This window comes from Salvelinus fontinalis, chromosome 6, assembly GCF_029448725.1.
Source record: "Salvelinus fontinalis isolate EN_2023a chromosome 6, ASM2944872v1, whole genome shotgun sequence".
Lineage (NCBI taxonomy): Eukaryota > Metazoa > Chordata > Actinopteri > Salmoniformes > Salmonidae > Salvelinus > Salvelinus fontinalis.
Genome location: NC_074670.1, coordinates 25,131,971 through 25,152,082, shown reverse-complemented (window position 1 = coordinate 25,152,082; position 20,112 = coordinate 25,131,971). Strand labels below are relative to the sequence as shown.

The following is a 20,112-nucleotide window of genomic DNA, read 5'->3' as shown; positions in this document are numbered from 1 at the left end:
AAGCTAAAGATATGCTGCATTACAAATAAACGGTGTAAGTGTTGAAGTTCATCTACACTAACGTCTTCTTGATATTTCATTATTCAGCGTCTAATTATGCCATGTTATATTTGATGAGTCATCTTTTTCCAAGGCAAACGGATCACACTTTGAAGCTTCACTTGAACTATTGTGACCTTTACAGTAGATGAACACATTCTATTATTGAACATCATTATACATTCAAGCCAAGACCACTGTATGAGCACGTCTTCATATTTGATATCCCAACCCTAGATATTATAAAGAAATTAAGAAGAAAAGCAATTGGATGATGGTGATTCTTATTTCTAAATCTCATGCTCAAACAGAGTGTGAGTTATGATTGTCTGGGTGATATTTGGTAGCTGACCAAAAAAGTTGTTGATTGGATAATAAATAGTAGCCGTATTCAATTCCATCTCCTATAATTTCACCCTAATGCCATAAGCTGTTCATTAATATTACAGCCAGGTGTGAAGCGTTCACAATCCACTGATCGTTAAAGTGATCATCAAAAACCCAACTGTAATTAGCAATAACTGTACACTAGCACGTACCTGCAGGCTACATTCAAAAAAACGTCACTGTCTGACATGTTCATTGATTTGGTTCTAGTCATGTATTGGTCTGTCACAAAGGTGTAAATCTATTGGTTTGTCAAAACAAAAAGAGAACCATAAATCAACCAATGGGTGATATTAATTCCATAAATTCCACAATTCTAGATTTTAGAATATATTGTATTCTATGGCCAGTACCATTGATTCACAAAGCTGTTTCAAGTTAAATGATATGTATAGTCAGTATATTTGATATGTCCACAGCCTAACGTCATGTTTTGTATATGATTTTCAAACCCTGAATCTCGACATGAACACATCAACCATATCTATTCATCCATATTATTATCTAATTGAAAGGAGAAAAATATGAAGCCTGTTTGTTTCAATGGTAACTGTGTTGCCATGCCAACTTTCCTCTCCCCTATTCTTTACAATGGGATTCCATTGCAGAGCCTTTTACACCAATCAGAACAAAGCGAGCACTGCTCCCTAACCAGTCACAGCACAGTTAACTGTTTCATGCCTGTGTGCTGTATGCCCGGGTGTAGTGGAGGTATCTGTCCTGTAGTATGATTGATATGGAAACCCAGTGGGAAGGATGGTTGTGTGTTAAAGCTAATGAGGTGATGTGTCTTAAAAAAAAAAAGACCAATGTCTATAAGTCAAGACCAATGTCTTTTTGTCAAGACCAATGTCTATATGTCTATATGTCAAGACCATTGTCTATATGTCAAGACCAATGTCTATATGTATATATGTCAAGACCAATGTCTACATGTCAAGACCAATGTCTATATGTCAAAGCACAGGAGACATTTCTTCAGTGGACAGAATGCCACTGCAGAGGTCTCCTCGGGATAAGATGTCACATATAGCTGACCGTCACTGACCGCCACTGACCCATTTGACCACTAGCTGACCACTAAGCTCCAGTGACTAAACAGGAAATGATAGAGCCAAATATTTGTGTTATTAAATGAACAAAACACCTGCTGCTTGTCTCTCATCAATCGTTCATCATATAGGCATTTTCAAATGTCAGCACTATTCACTCACTACACATCTATATGTTTCCCACTGTTTCTGCCCCAGTTATTGCCTTCCACTTCGTCATTTAGCAGCCAGCTGATGCTTTGTGGTTGTCCACTGACGCTGTCCTTAGTGCTGAATTGCAGCAAGCCAATATCAGTTTCTGTCTTGGCATTAGTTTAGTTTATCGTCCATCACCATGAAATCGGGGAGGCGACTGTGGATCGGTCTCTGTCCATTCGTACATTAGCCACATGCGATATCTCAGACAGCACTAGACCGATTTTGACTACATTTGGGTCAATGATGGGTCTTGCCATAGAGATCCGGCATTTACAAAATGACACTAATTGGCCTAAAGCCGGAGCTATGGTAATTAACTGAAATGTGTTAGTTGCGAGGTTTATCTCAATTGGCCCAAGGGAGACGCTGCATCTTTTGTGGGGGATGACATGTTTACTGTTGCCTTGTTTTTTTAATTAAATGGGCAATTGTGCAACAATTCTAAAATGGGTAATATAATTTGGCTTTTGGTACATAACTCCCTTGACAATATTAAATAAGTATGCTGCTGAGTTGTCACATTATTGCACCCACCTGCTACACGGGTAATGCATTCAAAGAAGTATGCCTGCTGGAAATCAATATCATGTTGGCAAGTTTTAACAATGTATAGAGACATATGTAAAGAAGAAAGGCTGTAACTGAAATGAAGTGCTCATGTATTTAATATATCATGAACACAAACGGGTCTAATTAAATTTCAACTGGTCAAGAGACTTGTGAAAAACCAACATAAAGTTGTATTCTCTTCTGATTATGTGACTTTCACTTTTTAACTACAACAATTGATCTATTTGATCTAACATCTACTCACCATACTGTCATAGTATATCAGCTCCAATTCGTAATCCGGCAGAATATCCGTCCGGTTGTTTACCAGATCCAAAGCCATCTGCGCAGAGGGGAGACATGCTTGGCCGCCCGGCCAACCGCCGCTCATGGGGAAGAGAGCTCCGATGTAGAGTTTCTTCTTGCCTAGGGACGGGCACGGCCAAGAGAGTAGAAGTAAGGTGAGCGATGCTCGAAGTGCAATATGGCCGGACGCAACACTCGATAATTGCCGCAGGCTTTTTCCAATTACCGCCATGGTCAGGTAAATTGAATTGGAGCAATATCCGAATGTTGCAGTGGAGTTGGGTTCGTAGTAGAATAATCGGAGATTGTGTTGTAATTAAAAGTTTAGAGAGCCTTGAGGTGAATTTGCAATGAATCGCAATAGCATTTCATTGCAAGAACTTTGCGCTCTCCAAAAAGTGGGTTCACGTGTTCGCCTCGTAACAGACAGTGAAAGATTGTTAGAAAAGAATAAGAAATAGCCTAGCTCGCCTGCTCTTTATATTATTTCAGTGGACTAATCGTTTCGATTTATAATTTGTCAGTGCAGAGGCGCATGATATACAACGCAAATAGTTAATGTTTTTATCAAGGTTGAATGTTGGGTTTATAAATAGGGTATAACTTGTTTGGAAACCACGTTTGCCTCTTTTTGTCGTTCAGTAGGCAGAGTTCAATAATTCCAAAACCTAAGATGAAGTGTCCAATTAATTGGGTTCAGCGAATAAGTTGAATGGTTTCGTTCAAGTGCTGTAAAAGCTAATGAGGCAGGATAGTTTCCCCTTCCGTCGCGATGGAGAATATTAGACAGATATTAAAATAATGCTAGTCGGTTATTTCTAATGATTCATGATCACCATGATTTTGCACCGAAAGGTATGCGCGCGCGACCAGTCCAGACGGCAGAAAATGAGCTCCGGATTACGAATAACGTTTGAATTGTTCTTATTCTCTGGTTAATAAACGCAAATCGCACTGTGCGTAATTTCAGGATTTTAAAATAATCTGTCCGTGCAACGACCCGTATTTTCAATTGTAGAGGATGAAACGTAGTGTCCAGGAATGATACGCGAAAGGTATATCATCCACTGCAGCAGAGGCTATGAGTGTGCGTCTGTGTGTGCATGTGTGTATGAGCGAGGACAACTCTGATGATATTTGCTAGTCGGTGAATGTGTAGAGCCATCGAGAGAGCAAGTGAGACAGGGGGGATGGTTAAGCGGGCACTATAAACTGCAGTGCCTATTTACCAACTTTTGAATTGTGTGTGTGTGTGTGTGCGTGCTTGCGAGCGAGCGAGCGCGTGAGCGTGCGTGTGTGTGCGTGCGTGCGTGTGTGCGTGCAACACCTAGTTTCTACAATCAAAGAAGTGTGCAACACCTCGTTTCTACATTCAAAGAGTATTGGCACACTCTCGGTATCTGTCACTCTAATTCATCTTTTTGGAGCAGTAGATTATTCAAATCAATATATAATGACTAAGTTAACTTTATCTGGGAAAATAGAGGGTACACTGATAGAAATCAAATATTTGAATATCAAATCAACATAGACTTTAGATTGACAGTGAGCCAAATCTCAACCACAAAGAAAGAACATTCATTCACACAAGCCACAAGCCAATAGAAAGACCATAAAATGCCTCAAGGGCTACTTTGAGAAATCAGCAAAAGCAGTGGACCAGTCAGTGCATCAATCTCCCTGCTGTCCTTTTCCCTTCATTTAAGCAGACCTGGAGTCAGTCTGTGTGATGTGTAGCCAATATCTGCTACTGTACAGGCTACAGCATACCTGCTGTTTGAACTATCTGTCCACTTTAATAAGGATCCGCCCCTTTTTTCGATTTTCACCTAAAATGACATACCCAAATCTAACTGCCTGTAACTCAGGCCCTGAAGCAAGGATATATGTATTCTTGGTACCATTTCAAAGGAAACACTTTGAAGTTTGTGGAAATGTGAAAGGAATGTAGGAGAATATAACACAATTGTCACGTTCCTGACCTATTTATGTTAGTTGTTATGTGTGTTAGTTGGTCAGGACGTGAGGTTGGGTGGGCATTCTATGTTTTCTGTTTCTGTGTTGGTTTTGGGTTGCCTGGTATGGCTCTTAATTAGAGGCAGGTGTTTGGCGTTCCTCTAATTAAGAGTCATATTTAGGTAGGCGTTGTCACAGTGTTCGTTGTGGGTGATTGTCTTCCGTGTCTGTATGTTATTTCGTACCACACGGGACTGTTTCGGTTTATGTAGTCTGTTTCCTATTTCGTGCGTTCTTCGTGTCTATGTAAATTCTCATGTTTAGGTCAGTCTACGTCGTTTGTTATTTTGTATCATTTCAAGTGTAGTTCGTGTTCGTTTTTTCGTCTTGTTTAATAAATATGTGTTCAAACTTCGCTGCGCCTTGGTTCCCTCAATACTCCTCCTTTTCCGAAGATGGAGAGGAGGAGGACCGCCGTTACAACAATAGATCTGGTAAAAGACAATACAAAGAAAAAACCAACTGTTCTTTTGTATTTTTTTTGTACCATCTTTGAAATGCAAGAGAAAGGCCATAATGTATTATTCCAGCAAAACTGTAATTTAGATTTTGGCCACTAGATAGATGGCAGCAGTGTATGTGCAAAGCTTTAGACTGGTCTAATGAACCATTGCATTTCTGTTCAAAATGTTGTATCAAGACTGCCCAAATGTGCCTAATTTGTTTATTAATAACTTTTCATGTTCAAAACTGTGCACTCTCCTCAAACAATAGCATGGTATTATTTCAATGTGATAGCTACTGTAAATTGGACAGTGCAGTTAGATTAACAAGAATTTAAGCTTTCTGCCAATATCAGATATGTCTATGTCCTGGGAAATGTTCTTGTTACTTACAACCTCATGCTAATCACATTAGCCTACGTTAGCTCAACCGTCCCGTGGAAGGTACACCGATCTCGAAGAAGTTTTAAAGCCTCCTCTCATTGCCCTTTGGCCGCATCCCAAATGACTCCCTATTCCCTAGTAAGTAGAGCTCTGGTCAAAAGTAGTGTACTCTAAATAATAGGGTGCAATTTGGGACGCATCCACTGTCAGCTCTTAGACAGGGCTCTCATACCCCCAGTAGGCCAAAATGAATAACATAATTAGAACCAGCTATAATAGAATTATAGAATTAGTCAGTAATGCTACCCTCCCATGACTCCACCTCTTCCACGGCTAAAATCTAACACCTGACTCATTGGCAACAGCTACTGGCACTCTGGGGACTAGAGAGTAAACCCAATTCTATAAATGCATTCCACCTTTACTCAACAATTAGGCTGGCTTTGGGTTCTCTATGTAATATCACTGTAGAAATACTCTTATTGTGCACATTGGGATAGATTGTGTGATGGAGAAATAGCCACCTTCCTTCCTCCACCTCAGTACGATTACAGTGGAGTGGATTTACTACTGAATTGCATCTGAATACAGTAATAGTCAATAGCAGACCCAAAGCTACTAACTGTTATTCAGTATACTTGGCAGAGGTGGCAATTCAACTCACAGCCCTTGTGTTGCCAGCCAGCACCATGCGTGTTCCAACCTCTAACCCGCTGAGCCATCTGTAGCCCACAATGACGTAGAACTCCTCTCTCTCTCATAGATCACCTGTCTGAACTTCACAGCATGCCATGTATTATTCACACCTGATATTTAAATGCTATTCCATTATGCGGCCGTCTACATGCCAGCAAACACCGAACAACACCTAATGGGGCAGACATTTGTCACAACAAGAGCACTGTGCAAAAAAAACACATTTTGAATAGACGTTATGGCAAATAATATAGTGCTAGTTCCAAATACTGCAACTCTCAGTTGGATTGCGTGCAAAGTGTGCATCGTACAGTTTACTTAAAGGGGCAATCTGCATTTCAAACAAAAACAAAATCAAAGAGGTCACCTCGCCACTGGTTTTGGCAAATAACTGAGGGATGGGGCTGGAGAAATGTAACCACTCTCAAATTCATAGACAGAGCTATGGATGCAGTGTCTGAATACCCATGATATTACAATCATAGTTTTATGTTTTTAGGCTATATAGTGTTTGTTTACAATTACATTGTTTATAAATAATGGAGTAAAACAAGATTATACTGTATTTTGGGTTTTGATGTGGTATGACGTTTATAAGTGATATTCTTCAATAATCAATATAATACATGTACTGTATAAATCCAAAAGTGGATGTAGCAACTACAGATTGCCCCTTTAACTCTGGTTAAGTAATCTCCTCCTTATAAGGCACATCGTTGAAGAAAAGCTTCAAATTAAATCACGAAGCAGATTATAATTTGACGGTATTTTTGTACAGATCTGTGCTCGTATGTGTGACTAAAATGTCGCCCACAGCCTTAGAAACAAAACGCTGTCGCAACCCCTCTGCCAGAGCTATCTATTATATCAACTGTATCAGTGGTGGGATCCAGTGTGGTAAAGGAATCCCTATTCTGGTTAACCTATAAGAACACAAGGCTTAAGATCACAGAAGAGAGAATGCTTTTTCTGACTGCTGCTAACACACCCACACTGGCCTGGGTGTTAACCTTTACCCAGCTGAGAAGGCAGTAAGTTGGTGTTGATACCACACACACACAGAGACAGAGACAGAGACAGAGACAGAGACAGAGACAGAGACAGAGACAGAGACAGAGAGAGAGAGAGAGAGAGAGAGAGAGAGAGAGAGAGAGAGAGAGAGAGAGAGAGAGAGAGAGAGAGAGAGAGAGAGAGAGAGAGAGAGAGAGAGAGAGAGAGAGAGAGAGAGAGAGAGAGAGAGAGAGAGAGAGAGTCTGGTTCACATTTCATGGAGATTTTGGAAGAAAATGTGCTTTCTATGCACCGATAGGACAGGTTGGCGCAGGAGAAGACTAAGTTGAAATGAGTGAGTAATGTTGTTGTTAATGGTTGATAATAATCATTAAATAATTATTAGTGATATTGTACGATCTGAAAGAGGAGTTGAAAAGTCTTACGCCAGTATTTTACGACAGGCATATAATAGGTAGCCTCTTTAGTGAAGCAATAATCTTTAACAAAACTGACAAACAAATAATAATCTTGCCAATGCCACTAGGACAACAATTTAACGATAGCATATTTTGTGTAATTTCTACTCTTGGCAAAGTAGCCTAGTGCTTAGAGCATTGTGCCAGTAACCAGAAGGTTGCTGGATTGAATCCCCGAGCTGACAAGGTAAAAATCTGTCTTTCTGCCTCTAAGCAAGGCAGTTAACCCACTGTTCACCGGCCGCCGAAGACGTGGATGACGATTAAGGCAGCCCCCTGCACCTCTCTGATTCAGAGAGGTTGGGTTAAATGCAGAAGACACATTTCAGTTGAACGCATTCAGTTGGACAAGATTGTTATTTCCCTTTCCCTAACTCGAATCAGTTTCAATCCTTCACCAGTAGAATTACTGGTCAGCGGAAGGCATCCTGCTTTAGACATGATGTACCACTGCTCTCTTGTGCTTAACAGAAGCATTACAACTTTTTGCAACATTTGTTTCAATGAGCTTTTACATTCATAGACAACCCAACCAAAACCATTCTCTCTTACCTTTGTAGTTTCTGTCATCTGTGGCAAGCAAATAGAAAAGACAAAATTACATTTGTTAACAGTCAAAATGATTTGGTGACTGGCAGCGTATGTAAATGCAACACTAACACTGTGTGATGTTTGTGAATGTTTGTGAATCGTTTTATTCTTCATGGATTGATGCACTATACGTGTTACTCACTACACATCTACAGTACTCCATGCTCCTTAAATTGACATCAGTATGTAGGCCCACTGTAGACTACTTTTACTGTATTGTCTGTATACCCTGTGGAGTGACGGCCACTTCCGCTACACTTCCGGGTCATGTCCCAAAATCTCTCGAATGTGCTTCAAGATTATATCACAAAATTAATTTCATATATATACAGTACCAGTCGAAAGTTTGGACACACCAACACCAACACATTCCATTTATTTATTTATCTATATTGTAGAATAAATGTGAAGACATCAAAACTATGAAATAACACATATGGAATGATGTAATTAACCAAAAAAGTGTTCAACAAATCAAAATATATTTTAAGTAGCCACCCTTTGCCTTGATGACAGCTTTGCACACTCTTGGCGATAAGGACGATAAGAACCAGTTAGTTACAGGCCGTCTGATGTTTTGTATATTAGATTAAGCAGGGTTTTTTTGCCAGCCAGTACTGTTTCAAAATGAAAACAATATATCAAATAAATAGAGAGCTGCAACCTTTTCAAAATAGAGAAATATACAGCTGATTGGTGGGAGATGTAGTTCATGTGTGTAGTTCAAATGAAATGGTTGTAAATTCTCGGCTTCGTGCTTCTTCTTGGGCGTCAAATATGTTTAAGTAAATTCATACCAAAGCACATATACATTTGAACAAATATGAAGCCCATTCTTAGCCTACAAAACGAGAACACTGATGTAAAATTGATGGGGTATTCCACAATCATGGGGTGTTACACAATCATTCACAATTATTCATAAAATATGTCTTGTGTCCACCAGGTGGCAGTACTATAACTTCCTGTTTAAGACAAGTACACAGAACAAGGGGGTGAATGTCAATTGTATTTCCTGGATTTCTCACATCCTCCCTTGTCTCCTTCTCAAAATGAGAAGAGGAACCTCTGACCTTCTCCGCCGTTGTGTTTTGAGGAGGCGGCAAGGAGAGAGGATGCAAAGATTCAAGGAAATACAATTGACCTTCATCCAAAGAAGCTGAATACTTAAATTTGTGCCTATACACACACACCTATGATTTGCACACGAAACAAAGCATATACACCATTGTAGAATACATGCATGGACACACAACTATATTGACAATATATCAATGTACACTGAGTGTACAAAACATTAGGAGCACCTGCTCTTTCCATGACATAGACTGACCAGGTGAATCTAGGTGGAAGCTATGATCCCTTATTGATGTCACTCGTTAAATCCACTTCCATCAGTGTAGGTGAAGGGGAGACAGGTTAAAGAATGATTTTAAAGCCTTGAGACAATTGAGACATGGATTGTGTATGTGTGCCATTCAAAGGGTGAATGAGCAAGACAAAAGACTTAAGTGCCTTTGAATGGGGTATGGTAGTAGGTGCCAGGCGCGCCGGTTTAAGTGTGTCAAGAACTGCAACGCTGATGGGTTTTTCACACTCAACAGTTTCCCGTGTGTATCAACAATGGTCCACCATCCAAAGGACATCAGCCAACTTGACACAACTGTGGGAAGCATTGGAGTCAACATGGCCCAGCATCCCTATGGAATGCTTTCAACACCTTGTAGAGTCCATGTCACGACAAATTGAGGCTGTTCTGAGAGAAAAAGGGTTGCAACTCAATATTAGGAAGGTGTTCCTAATGTTTTGTACACTCAGCGTATATAGGTTTGTCTATATATGTTTCCATGGAGTATATGTGTTGTTTTTCCATTTCGAAGCTCAACCAAAACATTTAATATCAACACAAACTACACAATTGAATAACATGAATAGATTGGGATTCCATTCCGCACTTACAGAGGCAGACCGGTTTGGGTGAGTCCCACTTGCCCAGCTTGGTGCAGTGTGTGATGTTCCTGCCCTCCAGCATGAAGCCAGCATGGCAGCTGTAGTGCAGCACGGTGCCCTCCACCGGTGGCCCAGGGGGCTTCAGCGCCACCCTCCCATTCTCCAGGGACGTCCACACACGAGGGCACAGCAGCACTGGGAGAGAGATGGGCAGAGTAGTGGGAGGAAGGTTGGTGGGAATGACAGCAGTCATATTTACATGACATGTCCTAACTGCCAGTGTGTTTCTGCTCTCATGCCAACTCCTTATGGAACATGTATGGCATGACAATTCTACAAGGAGTTGGCAAGAGAGCAGAAAACAGACTGGCACCCAGGCTACTACGGTACCAGTGTTTATTTTGGCAGCTTTTTTCTATTTAGTTTTAGTCTTCAAATACATTTCAGTCACATTTTAATCGTTTTCTTCTTTGTTAGTTTTAGTTATTATCAGTCAACAAAAAATCGGAACAATTTTTGTCTTGGTTTAGTCAGTGCATTTCTTTACAATTAAATAATTAATTCACTACATTACCAAAAGTATGTGGACACCTGCTCGTCGAACATCTCATTCCAAAATCCTGGTAATTAAAATGGAGTTGGTACCCCCTTTGCTGCTATAACAGCCTCCACTTTTCTGGGAAGGCTTTCAACTAGATGTTGGAACATTGCTACGGGGACTTTCTTCCAATCAGCCGCAGGAGCATTAGTGAGGTCGTGCACTGAATTTGAGCGATTAGGCCTGGCTCGCAGTCGGCATTCCAATTCATCTCAAAGGTGTTCGATGGGGTTGAGGTCAGGACTCTGTGCAGGCCAATCAAGTTCTTCCACACCAATCTCGACAAACTATTTCTGTATGGACCTCGCTTTGTGCACAGGAGGTATTGTCATGCTGAAACAGGAAAGGGCCTTCCCCAAACTGTTGCCACAAAGTTGGAAGCATAGAATCGTCTAGAATGTCATTATATGCTGTAGCATTAAGATTTCCCTTCACTGGAACTAAGGGGCGTAGCCCGAACCATGAAAAACAGCCTCAGACCATTATTCCTCCTCCACCAAACTTTAAAGTTGGCACTATGCATACAGGCAGGTAGCATTCTCCTGGCATCTGCCAAACCCAGATTAGTCTGTCAGACTGCCAGATTGTGAAGTGTGATTCATCACTCCAGAGAACACGTTTCCGCTTCTCCAAAGTCCAATGGAGGCAAGCTTTACACCACTCTAGCCGAAGCTTGGCATTGCGCATGGTGATCTTAGGCTTCTGTGCTGCTGCTTGGCCATGGAAACTCATTTCATGAAGGTCCCGATGAACAGTTATTGTGCTGATGTTGCTTCCAGGGGCAGTTTGGAACTCGGTAGTGAGTGTTGCACTCCCTTTCTGTGAGCTTGTGTGGCCTACCACTTTGTGCTTGAGCCGTTGTTTCTCCTAGATGTTTCCACTTCATAATAACAGCACTTACAGTTGACCAGGGCATCTCTAGCAGGGCAGACATATGACAAACTGAATTGTTGGAAAGGTGGCATCCTGTGATGGTGCCACATTGGAATGTTGCTGAGCTCTTCAGTAAGGCCATTCTACTGCCAATGTTTTCTATGATGATTGCATGGCTGTGTGCTCGATTTTATTCACCTGTCAGCAACGGGTGTGGCTGAAATAGCCGAATCCACTAATTTTAAGGGGTGTCCACATACTTTTGTATGTATAATGTATTTACCTCTTACTTCCATCATGTGCACATTCAGACACTTGTCTAACTAGGCCTACTATCCCCTAATATAGCTGGCACATTGCTATTGCGGTCGATTGTAGCCAATGTCAGCCAAGATTTACCATATAAGCTACAAAGCCTTGGCTACAGGTTAAACATTTTATCTATACAGCTCTTTTCTCCCAATCATAACCATTGGATGGGGGTAAATAACTGTCACGACTTCAACCGAGGCAGGCTCTCCTTCCCGTTCGGGTGGCGCTCGGCGGTCGTTGTCACCGGCCTACTAGCTGCCACTGACTCTTTTTCCTCCCCCTCCTTATGTGTTTATTTGTATCACCTGGGTTTAAGTAATTGGCAATTAGTGTGGCTTTATTAGTCAGCCAGCCCGTACGCTTCTTTGTGCGGGATTGTTCGTCTGTTGCTTTGGATTTCGGGAGTGGTTATTTGTATTGTGTACTGGGTTTGTCTCCCGTGTTTGTAGACAGGTGTTTATGACACCCAGTAAGTCCGTGTTGGACATTTTGGTTTGTCGGTTGGGCATTAAAGATCACCGTATTGAAGCTCTGCTGTTCCTGCGTCTGATTTCACCCCCCCCCCCGACACCCAGGTCATTACAATAACAGTGATTCCTTTAAAAGGGGGAGAATCTGAGCTTTCCAACAATGCCCGAATTATTACTGTACTCCTAACCTCGTCTCCAGGCTCCAATTGCTGACTCATAGAGCCTGGTAACAGTGGGGACCGTTTGGGATTTACTGAGTGACATGATAATCAATTCAAATTCTGAGCGAATCACACGACTGTGAGGAGTGGCACCAAATCGAGGCAGAAAAGTAGTGTTATGGTGCATCACATATCGCCGTTCATGCTAATAGTTAATGGTAACACGATGTACACTGATGTCACTGAATGCTGTTTACACACTTAAGATATAGTAAACTCTGTAATATCCATGTCGCACGAGCTAACCGACTTCTCTTTGTTGCACACGAACACACAAAAAAATACTCGCCTCTGGATGCACGACACTTAGAGGGAGGTTCTAAGGGTTGCGCTAGATGGTGATAGGCTAAGAAATCAGCCAATTAAAACCAGTGGTTGTTTCGTCCGCTCCTGACATAGGCTTCCTGTCAAGTCCCGTTCTGCGCTCGGAAACCAGATCGTTCGACAGAAAGAGAGCTAGCTGGTCGGCTAATACTCCTAATACTCAGCAAATAGCATGAAATATTTCCAATCTGAAATAAACTGCGCTCAAACTTGCCGACCGTGAGAGCATCAACACAGATGAAGAACAGTGCACATGGGAAAATAGAGCTTCCAATCTGATGTGATCAAAGCAAAAATAAGCCTACATTGAAAGTAAGAGAGACTAAACATTGTTTCTAGTTAAGGTTAGTTACAATTGAAGTGTCCTGGCCTGCTGGCTATGCATCAGTTAAATAGTTTGACGAGTGACTGGAGTGACATGTGTGGGAGAGCTGGGCAGATCAGCTCAATCAGACCGTGCAACTGAAAGACGTTCATTCTGCCAATGTGAGGATTGCATTACATATTCTGCAAAGGCATGCATATTTATGATTGGAAAAAACATGAAAAGGAACTTCATGTCAAATTGAATGCCCATTTGTCTCATGTGGAATTATAATATCGTCACATTTTCATCAACTAAAATAAAAACTCATTTGTTACCGTTTTCGTTTTTTTAATGGCTTCTCGTTATCGTCATTTGTCAGGAAAAATAGGTTGTTGACAAATATTTTGTCATAGATATTGTTGATGAAATGAACACAGAGCAGAGTGGTGCACAATGATCAATGATACATCAGAGATATCCTTAAGTAGTGGCAGTGATATAGTCTAGTCAATCCAGGAATTCACTCTGACAGGCATTGAAGAGGGAATTTACCCTTAGAGAGTGACAATAGAGTGACAATGAAGTTAAACTGGTTGGCTGTAAATAAAGTAGAGAGTACTTACGACACCTGCTGTGCTGTGTGATGTCGGTCCATGTGCCGTTGGGAAGGCACTTCCTGACCTTAGGGCCCACTATGACCCTGTTCCCCCTGCAGATGTACTCTATCTCGTAGTCCACTGGTAGGATCTGCACATTGCGAATCTGCACACAGAAATAGATGACGTAGATAGATTTTTAGCTATATCTTTAAATATGTACATCACCTGACTAATGAGTCATTTTTCCTATAGGCTTCCATTCGTTGCTATGATTAGGACAACAACAACATGGTAGCCACAAGATATGGCCATGCTAGAGAAAACCAAAGGGACGATAATGTCAGAATTGACAAGCAACTATTTGAGCTATTTCTACTTTATCTGGGGTTGGATATGATTAAAGTGGTAACAGTGGTAGTACACTCTTGGAAAAAAGGGTTCCAAAAGGGTTCTTCAGCTGGCCTCACGGGAGAACCCTTTTGGGGTTCCATGATCTCGCCATCACGGTTGACAACTCCATTGTGTCCTCCTCCCAGAGTGCTAAGAACCTTGGCGTGATCCTGGACAACACCCTGTCGTTCTCAACTAACATCAAGGCGGTGACCCGTTCCTGTAGGTTCATGCTCTACAACATTCGCAGAGTACGACCCTGCCTCACGCAGGAAGCGGCGCAGGTCCTAATCCAGGCACTTGTCATCTCCCGTCTGGATTACTGCAACTCGCTGTTGGCTGGGCTCCCTGCCTGTGCCATTAAACCCCTACAACTCATCCAGAACGCCGCAGCCCGTCTGGTGTTCAACTTTCCCAAGTTCTCTCACGTCACCCCGCTCTTCCGCTCTCTCCACTGGCTTCCAGTTGAAGCTCGCATCCGCTACAAGACCATGGTGCTTGCCTACGGAGCTGTGAGGGGAACGGCACCTCCGTACCTTCAGGCTCTGATCAGGCCCTACACCCAAACAAGGGCACTGCGTTCATCCACCTCTGGCCTGCTCGCCTCCCTACCTCTGAGGAAGTACAGTTCCCGCTCAGCCCAGTCAAAACTGTTCGCTGCTCTGGCACCCCAATGGTGGAACAAACTCCCTCACGACGCCAGGTCAGCGGAGTCAATCACCACCTTCCGGAGACACCTGAAACCCCACCTCTTTAAGGAATACCTAGGATAGGATAAAGTAATCCTTCTAACCCCCCCCCCCCCTTAAAAGAGTTAGATGCACTATTGTAAAGTGGTTGTTCCACTGGATATCATAAGGTGAATGCACCAATTTGTAAGTCGCTCTGGATAAGAGCGTCTGCTAAATGACTTAAATGTAAATGTAAATGTAGAAACCCTGGAAAGGGTTCTACATGGAACCAAAAAGGGTTCTCCTACAGGGACAGCCGAAGAACCCTTTTAGGTTCTAGATAGCACCTTTTTTCTAAGAGTGTACTGTGATGGTATTGAGAGTACTGTACCTGTTCTTGTGTCAGGCCTCTGTAGCGGATGCCTCCGTCTCTGGGAGGACGGATGATGGCACAGCCTAAACAGGAGACGAGAGAAAGACATGATGCGTGGAAGAATAATCACGTACAGTAGTCTACATTACAGCCATGAGATGTATTACACTCCAATTATAATCATCATTCCATCTAACGCCTTCCTCCATGCATTCAGCAACATTGTGATGATGCTCCATTTAGGTCATTTTGCCATCTCTATGGTATTTCTAACCGCTAACACACTTACACAAACACACGTTGCACACACATGTACACACACAAACACCATAATTACCTCCAGTTGTTGAATTATGTATGGCCACAACAAGAGATGGCAGAGCATACAGAATTATAAGAAACAATAGCTGTGCCATTACTGGATCTGAGAGAGAGAGAGCGAGAGACTAAAGGATTAAATAAGAAGATAATGAAAGGAAGAGACAGAGAGGGAAGTTAGTTATCAACAGCCTTTATACAGAAGTACAGTCATTATATCGTAACAAAAACCTTAAGTTCATTGGAGGAACCAACATACATAATGGGAAAGTCTGATCAAACACATACACTACCGGTCAAACATTTTTAGAACACCTACTCATTCATGGGTTTTCTTTATTTTTTACTATTTTCTACATTGTAGAATAATAGTGAAGACATCAAAACTATGAAATAACACATATGGAATCATATAGTAAACAAAAAAGTGTTAAACAAATCAAAATATATTTAAATATTTCAGACTCTTCAAATAGCCACCTTTTGCCTTGATGACAGCTTTGCACACTCTTGGCATTGTCTCAACCAGCTTCACATGGAATTCTTTTCCAACAGTCTTGAAGGAGTTCCCACATATGCTGAGCACTTGTTGGCTGCTTTTCCTTCATTCTGCGGTCCGACTCATCCCAAACCATCTCAAATTGGTTGAGGTCAGGGGATTGTGGAGGCCAAGTCATCTGATGCAGCACTCTATCACTCTCCCTCTTGGTAAAATAGTCCTTACACAGGCTGGAGGTGTGTTGGGTCATTGCCTTGTTGAAAAATAAATTATAGTCTCACTAAGCTCAAACCAGATGGGATGGCGTTTCGCTGCAGAATGCTGTGGTAGCCATGCTGGAAAAGTGTGCTTTGAATTCTAAACAAATCACAGACAGTGCCACCAGCAAAACACCCAGACACCATAACACCTCCTCGTCCATGCTTTATGGTTGGAAATGCATGTGGTGATCATCCATTCACCCACACGCGTCTCACAAAGACACGTCGATTGGAACCAAAAATCTTACATTTCGACTCCAGACCAAAGGACAAATTTCCACCAGTCTAATGTCCATTGCTCGAATTGCTTGGCCCAAGCAAGTCTCTTCTTCTTATTGGTGTCCTTTAGTAGTGGTTTCTTTTCAGCAATTCAACCAAAAAAATGTATGCACTCTACTGTAAGTCGCTCTGGATAAGAGTGTCTGCTAAATGACTAAAATGTCAATGTAAATGAAGGCCTGATACACACAGTCTCCTGTGAACAGTGGATGTTGAGATCTGTTACTTGAAGTCCTGTGAAGCATTTACTTGGGCTGCAATTTCTGAGGCTGGTAACTCTAATGAACTTATCCTCTGCAGCAGAGGTAACTCTGGGTCTTCCTTTCCTGTGGCGGTCCTCATGAGAGCCAGTTTCATCATAGCGCTTGATGGTTTTTGGGACTGCACTTGAAGAAACTTGAAAAGTTCTTGACATTTTCCGTATTGACTGACCTTCATGTCTTAAAATAATGGTGGACTGTCAGTTCTCTTTGCTTATTTGAGCTGTTTTTGCCATAATATGGACTTGGTCTTTTACCAAATAGGGTTATCTTCTGTATACTCCCCTCTACCTTGTCACAACACAACTGATTGGCTCAAATGCATTAAGAAGGAAAGAAATTCCACAAATTAACTTTTAAGAAGGCACACCTGTTAATTGAAATGCATTCCAGGTGACTATCTCATTAACCTGGTTAAGAGAATGCCAAGAGTGTGCAAAGCTGTCATCAAGGCAAAGGGTGGCTACTTTGAAGAATCTCAAATATAAAATATATTTTGATTTGTTTTACACTTTTTTGGTTACTACATGATTCCATATGTGTTTCTTCATAGTTTTGATGTCTTCACTATTATTCTACAATGTAGAAAATAGTAAAAATAAAGAAAAACCCTTGAATGAGTAGGTGTTATAAAACTTTTGACAGGTAGTGTAATTCATAATCATTGACAAGGACAACCCAGATTATCATCTAAACAACTGCCCAAACAACAACATACACTAACCTTCATCTGTCCACTATTCATCGAGAACAAAAACCTCACCTACAGCAGTTCAGTGAGTAGTGCTCCTGCCGCTAAAGACCAGTGTGTTAGGTGTTACTAATATGTACTGGCTCCATGCGCTATAGAGAGATAGTATGAGAGCAGAACTCACTCTGCCATAACCCTGCGCATAATGTATAGATTTCATGAGCTCCTCCCACAGTAGAGTGGGATAGGTTAAGATCGCTCACTCAGTCCAACAGTGTGCTTTCAGTGCTAACACAGACGACACAGCAGCCATAGGAGTGTGTATTAAAGTATAAATACATCTAAATATAGCCACTCGTTTGAAGTGCTGAATAATGAATGCAACTTCATCATGTTGTCACACGGAGAGATGGAGAGAGAAAGAGGAGGGGAGAGAGAAAGAGGGAGAGATAGAGAGAGGACAGTGTGTAACAAAGCTCCACCGTGAGACAGATGGTGGGAAGGAAGGGAAGGGTAGTGAAGGAAGACACAGACACTGTTGGATACTTCATTAGCATTATGGTGTATTTTTAGAGCACTAACAAGAGCATGTAGGAAGAGACAAACACGGAGAGAGAGAGAGAGCGAAAGTGGGTAATGCAACGAGAAGCATGTGTGAGACAGAGAGAGAGAGAGAGAGCGAACGAGCGAGCGAGCTAGAGAGGGACAACACAGTGGGAGACACTCCTCACATACTGAGATACATAAAAGCAAACTGTGTGAGCGAGGTATGGATCAGACAGATTAAAATATATAAAGCTAGCCAGTTTAATAAATATTATGGTAATATCAGTGGCCTATATTAAATCAACAAGCTGCGCTATATCTTTAGGTGCAGCAAGACTAATTGCAGCACCATGGACAGCGAATGTATCTGAACAAAAGATTCCAACTGGGACGAGCATAGAGAAACAGGTATTTCAGGACCATGGACAGCAACACCCACGGCATCACAGAGACGTATCTAAGCCAGAGACCAAAACGGCGACACACAACATTCCATCCAAGAGATGTATCTTATTTATTAAGCAAGCCACATCTGACATGCTATTAGAAAAATGCTAAAGCAATGCAAAAATAGCCATGTGTTTACAATGGTGCGCAGGTGGATTTAAACATCGAAACACGTGCACTGGACTGATATTACCTACAAACGCTTTAATGAGGGTCGCTCTTAAGGTGCCACCAACAGTAGGCTACCGGTAGTTGCTGATCCGTGTTGACACGGCCGGGAATCCTTGACGGCCTATCGAAGAAGGCCAGCCCTATATCCGTTTGCAGAATTCAGATTTGAGAAGTTCGGATTTCATGTCAATTCTAGGTTGCCATTCATTCCCATAGCATAAATACATTCACTGAAAACGTGCACAATACATCTAAAGATAAACTAACGTCATTAATAGGTGGGACTGTGTGTTATATTATGCTACGATAATAAAAAAACTATGTAAAGTCGTTGCTGCTAGGCGAAACCTGTCATTTACGAGAATACAATTTACAAAGGCTAGAGGAGACCTGTCATCTGAATACAAATAGCCACATGTATGCAAGCTTGATTCCTTAGAATTGTACACCATTGTTTAGGTTGCACACTGAGTAAGAGATTGTAGCATGTAATAATGTGTACTTACAAATACTTTCGACGCGCTCAGTCAAGATGACCGTATGTCCATCGGTTGCGACTCGTTTGGGATCACCCAAATGTCGAATTATTTGGTAAAATGTGCTTCTTTGCAACGTATTGTATGGCTATGTTTTTATGGCTATGAATGGCAACCCGGTCCCCGTGCATAGCGTATACATTGAATGTCAAAAACAACCGTATTAATCAGTCTATTGCCATCTACTTCAATTTCGTGGTGAAAAGTCAGAAACGAAAAATGTACATATAAATACACGCACTATATACAATCGCTTCCCCTTGTACGACGAAACACCGAATTCTCACACTCCCTCCCTTTTTCTCTCTCCCTACAATCTCCAGCTAATTCACGACGTCATGATAGAGACGTACGTAGGTAGGCCTATCGTGCATAAAAGTCCTTTTCTCACGCACACTTCTCCTTTTCCAAGATGCATGTTTACGTATTGGGCCACACCAGCAAATCGTGATCATAGCAAATCTAAGAGCTTTAAATTTATGATAGCCGTTATGGAGTTATCCTAACCGGTTAAGTATTTATACGTAGTAAGAAATATGGAAGATTCTCAATACATGCACTTTATTAAGCCAGTATTAAGCCTTCAGGCATAAATCGTTTCTACAACATTGAGCCTCTATTTTCAGCGTTAGTAACACCAGAAATGTTCTTACAATACAGGATTTGGTATCCCTCTCCCTCTTCTCCAGACATCTATTCTTGAGAGCACACGTCTCCTTCATATTTATATCCTGTTGAATAATTGAAGCAGGGGGGATAAAATATAACCCATCTCTTTTCCTGTCTCCTCCCAACTCTCTCACTTTTTCTGCAAACCCCACATTCTCCTCTTCTTCTAAATCTGTAATTTAGTATCACATCTTCATCCTTAGATAGTGTTGAAGTCC

At 41.6% G+C, this 20,112-nt stretch overlaps 1 protein-coding gene across 8 annotated transcripts in view; it reads right to left on the bottom strand.

The window, feature by feature from the left end:
* gabbr1a (gamma-aminobutyric acid (GABA) B receptor, 1a) overlaps window positions 1-20,066 on the bottom strand; it is a 51,641-nt gene extending 31,575 nt beyond the window's left edge. The window contains exons 1-8 of one of the 8 annotated variants that reach the window (XM_055925690.1): window positions 19,196-19,626; window positions 18,712-18,829; window positions 15,556-15,664; window positions 15,237-15,301; window positions 13,809-13,947; window positions 10,090-10,275; window positions 8,092-8,109; window positions 2,491-2,651 (exon numbers count right to left, since the gene is read on the bottom strand). In XM_055925690.1, coding sequence (XP_055781665.1) covers window positions 2,491-2,651; window positions 8,092-8,109; window positions 10,090-10,275; window positions 13,809-13,947; window positions 15,237-15,301; window positions 15,556-15,634 — 648 coding nt within the window. In that variant the 5' untranslated portion in view covers window positions 15,635-15,664; window positions 18,712-18,829; window positions 19,196-19,626. Of the gene's footprint in view, window positions 1-2,490; window positions 2,652-8,091; window positions 8,110-10,089; window positions 10,276-13,808; window positions 13,948-15,236; window positions 15,302-15,555; window positions 15,665-18,711; window positions 19,627-19,878 lie in introns of those variants that run through there. The other 7 variants (XM_055925689.1, XM_055925692.1, XM_055925688.1 and 4 more) reach the window with 7 other exon arrangements.
* Window positions 20,067-20,112: the final 46 nt, after the last annotated feature.